This window comes from Curcuma longa, chromosome 1 (genome assembly GCF_044706935.1).
Source record: "Curcuma longa cultivar G26 ecotype Majalengka, Jawa Barat chromosome 1, ITB_CL_G26_1.1, whole genome shotgun sequence".
Taxonomy (NCBI): domain Eukaryota; kingdom Viridiplantae; phylum Streptophyta; class Magnoliopsida; order Zingiberales; family Zingiberaceae; genus Curcuma; species Curcuma longa.
In genome coordinates this window covers 10989119-10998853 of record NC_133861.1, presented here as the reverse complement: position 1 = coordinate 10998853, position 9735 = coordinate 10989119, and the positions used below count along the sequence as shown (strand labels likewise).

At 39.3% G+C, this 9735-nt stretch overlaps 1 protein-coding gene and 1 pseudogene across 1 annotated transcript; both read right to left on the bottom strand.

Moving 5' to 3' along the window:
* Window positions 1–259: 259 nt before the first annotated feature.
* Window positions 260–3653, bottom strand: LOC141845450 (AP2-like ethylene-responsive transcription factor AIL1). The gene is made up of 9 exons (XM_074733505.1): window positions 3437–3653; window positions 2160–2826; window positions 2005–2087; window positions 1846–1854; window positions 1678–1766; window positions 1522–1595; window positions 1361–1411; window positions 1151–1227; window positions 260–786 (listed from the first exon to the last, which is right to left on the bottom strand). The coding sequence occupies exons 1-9, from the start codon at window positions 3651–3653 to the stop codon at window positions 260–262; spliced, it is 1794 nt and encodes a 597-aa protein (XP_074589606.1).
* Window positions 3654–5519: 1866 nt separating this feature from the next.
* Window positions 5520–9677, bottom strand: LOC141824089 (growth-regulating factor 6-like; annotated as a pseudogene).
* Between the last annotated feature and the right edge of the window lie 58 nt (window positions 9678–9735).

The window sequence follows — 9735 nt, the reverse complement described above, 5'->3', positions numbered from 1 at the left end:
CCAGCTTTACCATTCTCTAGCCAAACGTTTAGTACTTGAAGTTGAATGTTAAGGCATTACAACATTCTACAATATTGCAGTTATCTTGAAGTAAAGGAACAAAAAAAAAAACAGAGTTGGCATTAACGTCGAAACTTCCAGTAAATTAATAGCACATCTGTGAACTTGCGGTGGAACTTTGGGCAGAAGTTTGGTTAAAATTGTCATCATCTTTGGTTTATAACCGACAAGGATCAAAAGAGGACTAGCTACTGATGCTTCAATCGTTCAACAGGGCAAACATTGGAAATTGATTGACCGTTACAACCTCAGTAGGCCTAGCAGTTGCCACTCTCCAATTTGCTGTGTTGCTACCGTCCCCGTACTCAAACTTCATCGCAGAGGGGCAGAAGTATGCCGGAGAGTAATCTCGGTAACCGCCGTGGTAGGATACATTGTGGGTAAAGCTTTCTGCCTTGTCATTTGAAGAATTATGGTTATTTCTCACTGAAGGTGAAACCCCAGGTAGAGCATCTGACAGTGAAGGATCAGGAGCATAGTAGGTCTTTGAATTCCACAGCATTTCATTCGGACCCGAGTTTGTAGGCTCGGCGACGGCCATCTGATCAGACGATGTGGGAGTGGTTTCTTTTGGTGGCCGTTTAGTGAGGTCGCCGCCGATTAGGTGGTAACTCGAGCAAATGCGCTTGACATTGTAGTTGCTGATATCGAAGTTCGTCACTGCATTTGGTCCCCTGAACTTGATGGCGGCAATGTCGTAGGCTTCTGCAGCCTCCTCTTGAGTGCCTGCAGAGTAGAGTTCATATAGAGCAGACAACTAATTGTGTGCATCTCTTCATTAGATAAAACTTGAAGAATGATCAAATAGTCAATAGCTAATTTGGTGAAAATGAAGTACTCCACTTGAGAAATAGATGTTAGAATGATGACAAGAGAGTGATCCAAGAGCGACATTTGATAAAATATGAATTTGGAAACAAATACATCACCCAATTCAAATTCGACTAAGAAGTCCAATCCATCACCAATTATCAATACTCGTAGAAGAAAGAGGAATTTCTCATGCATGCAGAACTTGAACACAATCAATTAAGCAAACTGATGGTTGATTAGTTGCATATATGCATTCTTGCATGAAGAAGTTACTCACTGAAAGTGCCAAGGTACAAGTCCTTGTTGCCTGCGACTCTGCCGATTCTAGCTTGCCATCTCCCATGCTGGTGGTGCCTACGATGATGACGAAAGAAAAGGTAAGTAGGAAAGCACAGGAGTTCATGCTATATTTCAAGACAAAAAAGCTACAAGGCAGTAAATAAAAGAGCTATGCTTAAATGCTAACTAAAGTTGGGATTGCCGGGACCTTGTCACTCCTCTATAAACCGATGCCCCTCTCGAGAAGCCGCTGCTCTTCCTAAATATAAGAAGAAGAAAAACAAAGACAAGAAGTTTGTGTGCTCCATTGCAATATGTTTGTTAGCATAAATTTCAGTATGCTTTTTAAAAGGATAAGTGTAGATTAACCTTCGAAGACTAGCAATGAACTCTTGACGGGTCATGTTCTTCATCTCTCCAAGCTCATTCTCATAGGTGCTCAGCTGCGATAAGTAGCCACAAGAGTTCAAAGAGATTATGCTAATTATGAATATGCAATGGAGCAATGAATTCAATTCCACCTACAGGAAAATTTGTGTGAGTTGTTGGTCCCCAGTACTTGAGTGCAGCCAAATCATATGCTCTTGCTGCCTTTTCTTCCTTGTCATACCCTCCTACAATTCAACATACACAAAATCGATACATAACAAGACTAGATCCGAGCCTTAAACCAACTAACTATGCACTGCTTACCAAGATAAACTGCCACCAAAAGAATGGAGAATCAAGAAATCCATTTAAGGATGCCATGAAAAAAGAAACAACACAAAAGGTTAAAAGTCTCCTCTTAATTAGATAATTCATAAACTCATAGCCAATTCGATGGATAATTTGAAATAAGCACTGCAGTACCTTGCCTTCCTTTTCTTGTTTGACCTTCCCTTCTACATGTGTTGTCCCACAGGTGGGCTTCATATCTTCCAGTCCATCTATGCCTAAAACACACACCAAGCTTATTTAAACATCATTAACAAAAGTAAAGCTTATTATTTTCCAAAGGTGCTCACCTTGTCACTCCCCTATACTGTGAGGTTCTTTGCCCGAAAGTCTCAATAGACTTGCGAGGAATCAGTTCATGGGCTGATGATTTCCCATTCGAGCAATTGAGATCGGTGGTCGCCTCCAGCAAAGATTCCTCCGTCGGAACAATTTCATGAGAACAAGTCTGAAAACCAGGGCCCATAGAGAGGCTTAATGATTGGGACTCACTTGCCTTGGTCAGTTTCCTATTATCTGGCACATGTTGTTGTTGCCGTAGCCATGACTTCATGCTAGAAATGGACGATGAGCTTTCCATTCCTAAATTATAGATGGCATTTGTAGTGGAGCTTTGGTTAGCAGTTGCATTGACGAACACCGGCTTGGGGGTGATTCGATCATCAAGAGATTGGCGAGGGTGGTGCTGGTGTTGGTGCTGGTGGAAGGAGTGAATATAACCTTTTTCCGGCACCACCGGTGTTATCTCGGTGGAGGTGATTGAAGGGGGAATGTTAACATTGATTCCATCTATGCCTGCGCTGTGGTGATAATACACGTCCTGGAATTGTGAGATGGGCTGTTGTTGCAGGGATTGGTGCTCACCATTGGGATTCCCTGAGTAGCTACCCAAGAAATCCTCAAACTTTGGCCCTTGTTCATCATGGATAGGGCTGGCAATTACATCATATTTCCATTCTAAAATAATTTCAAGCATCGATTCATAGTGTCAGTGAATCTTATCCATGTTTTACCACGTTAAGGAATTAAACTTCAACATCTTTCATTAAAGGAGCAATAAATTAATGCCTCAATTCAAATCCTTGTCAAAGCGAGAAACTACCAACACCAAGTAGCCTATCTTTGATCCAAACCCAAGTGACTCACTTTTCAGAAATAAAGGACCAACTTTTGAAGAAGAATATTGATTAAAAAATTGATTTTTTCGACATAATAGAAGTACTTAATTCAATCAAACACTAGATGCATCCAACAACTTAGAAGGAACTGTTATTACAGAAGGGTAAGGCACTATCTGTACAAATTCCTTGATGACAAATTCTCCAGGAATCAATGACTTCATGAAAAAGGGTAGGAAAAGATTAGCACACATACCTAAATCACACATACAAAAATGACAAGTGGCCAAAATGGATGAAAAGGATTGCATGGATTCAACTGGAACCAAGATAAACACCTAAATCCATAGACATAAACTTGGACAACAAATCTATTTCTCACACAATGAAAAAAAATGTATAAATAAGAGATAAGAAGAGATTAACAAAGCCTAACATTCTCATCCTACCTGAAGCAGGGGGATGCCTCAAGGGTGGCTCCATGAGGGAAACGGAGGCACCAGAATTCAGAGGCATTAGAACAAGAGGATTAACAGGAGGGACAGCGCCAGCACTAAACCCCACCTCCTCACCATTTCCTCCCTCTCCACTCCCATGCAACTCATCTTCCTCTACTTCTCCCCTGCTGGAAGACAAGGAGAAGCCAAGCCAGTCGTTCACCTCCATCAAGCCCGAGAAAACTATGCTGCAAGCTACAACCCAGAAACCAAGAAAAGAAATGATGGGAAGCTCTATGGGATTCTCTATATCGACTCCTTACGAACCCAAGAACGAGGTGGTGGCAGATTAAAAGCAGAGCAGCGGCAGCATCAGAGGCGACGCTTGGCCCTGCGCGATTTATTACGGGGAAGACTTATTTTTCAGATTATGCAGGATTGTTAACGTTTTTGTCCGGGAGTTTGGATTATAATAAGTAAATTTGTGGATGCAGAAGGAAAGATAAATGGGATACGTAAGGGAGCGAGTTTGTAGTATGTGTTTGTGTGCGTGCCGAGGCAAGCAGCAGAGTCTGCTCTGCGATGCCCACCTCGGGACTCGTTCCATGACCGTCATCGTAGATAAGCTTGTTTGATGGAGGAGCAGAGGCAGCAGTCGCCGCTCGTTAAAACCGTCCATACCTCTGTTTCTGTATCTCAAGGTTAATCCTTCCGCTCGTTTAAAATAAATTTAAATAGCGAAATAAATCACGGATACTCAATCAACCGGCTATACTAAAATATATTTTTTAAAAATAATATTCTTAAAAAATCTCGTAAATTACAAACAAGTTTCTACTAAAGCTACTTTAATTGTTTCAGTTTTGTTTTTGGTTTCAACATGACATTTACTCCATTCGTCCGCTTCTGTTGGTCACCGATTCAACCTCGAGGTTGGTCAGAGTTGAAGCCGGTATTATAAAAATCTCTATTATGCTTTAACAAAAATTGATTCTGTACAAAGCTATGTATTGTTTGTTGGGATTACAATTCTAATTTTACATTAAAAATTTAGAATTTTATTTTATTTTAACTAAAATAAATTAAAATTTAAGTTTAAATTTTAAATTAGATTAATAGATTAATTTAATTAAATCTTAAATATAATAAATTAATTTAATATGAATTAAAATTTTTAAATAAATTCAAATCAAATAACGACCATGATTTTATATCTATTTTTATTTATATATTAGATATACATGAAAATAAAAAAATCTACTTATTAGATGATATAATAATTTTCGAATACAATTTTATGGGATAAAATCATGTCAATTTTGATAGATTTTTCAATTGGATGATAGTTGTGCTCGTGTGTGGATGTCATACGAGCACGAACATATTGATCATGCTCTGATTGATATCATTTTTCAAATTCACAAAGGTTCATACACCGAGAGATAATTTTTTATACAACAATGAGTAATTAAAATTCGCATCGATCCTTGATGGATTTTTTTTTCCACTGTGTTTTTATGTTTATTTCGCAATAAAACCCAACACTATATTATCTTTTCACTCGTTAATAGCAATGCACCACGTTTGTGCTGTAAAATTTGTATAACTAGTTTGTCGATTTATAGCATTCAACAATCTCAAAAATAAGATTGATAGAAGTGAGAAAGGATAGTATTTTCTATAGGGAAAGAAGAGAGATAATTGCTCATTATTCCACTCTTTTGTTGGGTTAATTATATCTCTTGAAGTGAACTCATTCAAGTTAACCTAAAGTTATTTGATCACTTGGACAGTCCATATTGCATTAATCTGGAACAACTAGTTCTGCGACCATACTCATTGCCTATTAAATATGCTTGATCATTTGAATTACAAAATACACCAACAAAGTTTCACGTTGAGCCTTGTTTGCGAGCATTCTTTGATTCAATACACCAACAAGAATGCCTTGAACTACTTGAACAAACTCCACACAGCCTCCAAACTTAAGAATATTTGATGCTGCTTGATGATGGAGAACAGAGAACCGAAAACATAAAGCAATGCGACTGATCCAGAATTGGATCTGACCTTATCAGCATCGTAAACACAAGTTCTAGATTTGCTCCAACTGATCTAGACCCACCCTCATCCACGAACCCTCAACCTTGAGAGGCTTCTCATCAAGGAACCAGTGGAATTGCCTACCGTTCCTGGTTTTCTCTTCCTCCAAATTAGCAATTTGGAAGTCAGCACCGAACTCAAAGCGTTCCTTCTCTTTCTCTTCCTCTGGTAAACAAATTCCAGAGTGAGCATGAACGATTTGCCTGTGACCATACCTCTGTCTTGCCTCCTCGGCAGAGCTCACTTCAAATGTCTCTACCTGTCCACCACCCTTAAAGTCACTGCACAAACTCAGTAATTAGAAACCACTCTCAATGAACAAATGACATTTGAACTTAATCTAAAAGGTAAAGCTAGTGCATTTTCTTTCTTTCTCTCTCTCTTTCTTCTTATTCATTTTTTTTTGAGAAAATGTGTTTCTTCTATATTGATCTATTGACCTTAATGAAAATCACATCTCCAGAGCATACCTGCATTTATGAAGTGGTGAGGAAGAGCAGGGGAGGAGGAAACTATGGGTGTGAAGCGTAGTTGATGAGGACAGTAATTCCAAAGGCTTTCTCGAACGGTTCTTTCCCCTGTGCATGTGCATGTCGCAGTACCTGGAGTTTGGGTGGACTTCCTTCGAACACCTCCGCTTCTTCCCGTCAGTTCTCCGGCACCTCCCTGGCTCTGCGTCCACTGAGGAGGCATGGGGAAGAAATGGCAAGAGGAAGCTTCTCCTGAGTCCTGAGGCCAAGGGTGAGATCAGGAGGCACAGCCGTGCCGGATGCCAAGCACTTGAAGATGAGGGATTGAAGCTCCAGCTCCTGCAATTGGGTGACTGTGAAGAGACGCCACTGCCTTCTCCCATCGTCGTCGTCGTCGTCAGAAGAAGAAGAAGAAGAAGAATGAAGCTGATCGTGGAGCTAATAGTGCAAAGGTGGAGCATTTTGGTTTTAAAATGGAGGGTTGTAAGTTGAGAGTGCCACCTGGTTTATCTGTGGAAGGGAGCGGCTTCAGTCTTCACCGTCTATATATATATATATATATGCTGCGGCCGGCAGTATCTGCTGTTGCAGTGGTGTTTTTTTGTGGGAGATGGGCTCTGAATCCCTGCCATGGCTTCAGAAACGCAAAGACTGCTTTTGCTTTCTATACTCTTGGAGTAAGAACGCCGCAGGCAAGGACAAACACATAATTTACCACTGAAAGGGTCATTCTGGACTCATCGTTCATGGGCAGATTTTGCTAAGATGAATCGTGCACCTCAGTATCTATTAAAAATAAAAGCGTCACTTATACTGTCCTTTCAGAGTGGCTCCATATTTTTTAGAACGGAGTAAATGAATCATAAGAAGCCAGTCGCCCAGTAATAGTAACGTAGAGACATGCAATTAACGGAGTATTCTCCGATCCACTGAGAATCCATCCAAGTCAACGCTCTTACAAAAATTATTTATGTCAATCCATGAAAACTTATATATATATATAAAGAAAATATTATCTTATTCATCTATTTATGGATAATTCATAGACACCTCTTATTAATTTTTTTTAATTTTCAGAATTAAAAAATAAATTGGAATAAAATCTCATCTTTAAATATTAAAATCTTAAATTTTAAATTCTAAATTCTGATTTTTTTTTAAAAAAAAATACCAGATCAATTTATCACATTTCATGGATTACCATATGGATAAAGTATCATGTCTATATACATGGACAACCGGTCCCATTTTTTAATAACGTCGACATGATCGTAATAGAAGCCAATTATCTGCGGCAGAACCTATCAAATAGAAGGTGACCCACCCTGCCTCGGTAATTACTTTTTTTTTCCATTCAAGTATTTTTTTAAAGTGATTGATCTCGTCTCACTAAAATTTATTATCTGGAATAAATCAGAAAACATGAGTACACATCGCTCCACAACCAACATTCTAAAATTATCCTCCCACTCGATAATTACTTAACATACTATGTATTTCGCATGTAATGATTAATGCATCCAAGATCACTTCCAAAATTCAAGCCAATTTATGGGCACTAAGACTATATACTTCTGTAAGTACGTGCTATTTGTTTTGCCAGTAATGACTTACTGATGCATACAAGATGACTTCAAACATCCAAAACAATAGGTGCTGTATTCATCTTCAAAAAAACATATATTAAAAGAGCCAAGCCAACTCTAACATATCAGATCACCAAATCCCATTACCTAACCACATATAACATTCCCGTGGAACAGCCATCCCATATATATAAGTTATCAATACCTTTTGTGAGATGCAGACAATGCTTGCACCATCTACGATTAATAATTCTCATGCAGAGTACCCGTGAATACAGACACAAGCAGTTCGACATTGCAGAAAGAAGGAATTTGCTTCCAAAATTTCCGCATTTGAAACACTTGGTGAATACATGAAACAACAGATGGTCTGTATGGTACACTGTTTGGAATGATTCTTAATAGTCTCTAATAACTTGATTCACAATACTACTGAAATGGCACTGTATATGTTACTATCACTATATATAATCACTCTGCAGAGTCTCACCAGATGGTTTTTTTGTACAACACCACTAAGGACGCCCATTCAACACATGATGTTCTGACAAGTCATAGCATGATCTTGTTTCTAAGCAGCAAGTTAGCAAATGACTATATATCCATATTCAAGTTGGCACAGCTGTATTCCAATTGGAATTTGCATCATCCTTACCAGGCTAACACTACAAAAAAAAATCTATAAATAATGACGGATTTAGAGACCGATTAAATTTCGATCGCTAATTTAGCAACCGATTTTTAACTTCGGTCGCTATTTAACGATAATTTAAATTTCAATCGCTAATTTAGCAACGAAAATTTAATCGGTCATTAATTTAGCGACGGAAATTTAATCGGTCATAAAGTTGCGATCGAAGTTAAAATTCGATCACTATTTAGCGAACGAAATGAAATGTCGGTCGTTAAAATAGCGACCGAAATGAAATGTCGATCGTTAAAATAATGACCGAAATTTAATTGGGTCGTAATTTTATAATTGGACCACACGATTAGAATTTAACGACCGAATTTTGATTCGGGCATTATTATTTAGCGATCGAAGATCGAATCAGTCGCTAAAATAATGACCGAATAGGAGTTCGGTCGCTAATAACGATCGAATAGGAGTTCGGTCGCTAATAACGACCGAACTCTCGTTCGATCGCTATTAACGACCGAACTCTCGTTCGATCGCTATTTAGCGACCAAACTCCTGTTCGGTCATTATTATTTAGCGATTGAAGATCGAATTAGTCGCTAAAATAGCGATCGAACAGGAGTACTTCGCTATCTCCGCTGCCCTTGGCAGCATCAAGGCTGCCCCCTCCCCCTCCATCTCCGACCTCCGTTCTATCCTATCAGATGAAGAAGAGGAGCCCATCCTGGTTGTCGTCCGAGGTCGTGTGCAGCCAACCTCTGCCATAGAGGCCCACGACATCTGAGGACCTTTCAAGAGAGAGGGTGTCCTCACTCCCCACGGCTCCGACGAGAGTGCTGTTGCAATCCTCAGCACCCAGACGGTAAATTTTTTTCCCTTTATCTTCTCGTGGAGATGCCAATAAAATGATATCTCAATTTTAGTATTTTTTTGTTGCTTGATTGAGAACGATCTCTTTATTCCCTTAAGCATTTATCTTTTTTTTTTATAACTTCGATCGCTATTTAACGACCATTTAAATTTCGATCGCTAATTTAGCGACGAAAATTTAATCGGTCGTTAATTTAGCGACCGATATTTAATCAGTCGTAAAGTTACGATCAAAGTTAAAATTCAATCGCTATTTAGCGATCGAAATGAAATGTCGATCGTTAAAATAATAATCGAAATTTAATTGGGTCGCTAATCTTATAATTGGACCACACGGCCATAATTTAGCGACCGAACTCCTGTTCGATCATTATTATTTAGCAATCGAAGATCGAATTAGTCGCTAAAATAGCGATAGAACAGGAGTACTTCGCTACCTCCGCTGCCCTTGGCAGCATCAAGGCTGCCCCCTCCGCCTCCATCTCTGGCCTCCGTTCTATCCTATCAAATGGAGAAGAGGGGCTCATCCTGGTTGTCGTCCGAGGTCGTGTGCAGCCAACCTCCGCCATAGAGGCCCACGGCATCTGGGACCTTTCAAGAGAGAGGGTGTTCTCACTCCCAACGGCTCCGACGAGAGTACTA

What these genes read in the sequence shown, in the direction of transcription:
- LOC141845450 (XM_074733505.1), bottom strand. Translation starts at nt 3,653, where the DNA reads ATGGAGGTGAACGACTGGCTTGGCTTCTCCTTGTCTTCCAGCAGGGGA. An exon ending in TTCATTGCTAGTCTTCGAAG is followed by an intron (nt 1,412 to 1,521) that starts GTTAATCTACAC and finishes TCTTATATTTAG; the next exon opens with GAAGAGCAGCGGCTTCTCGA. An exon ending in CTTGTACCTTGGCACTTTCA is followed by an intron (nt 787 to 1,150) that starts GTGAGTAACTTC and finishes TCTACTCTGCAG; the next exon opens with GCACTCAAGAGGAGGCTGCA.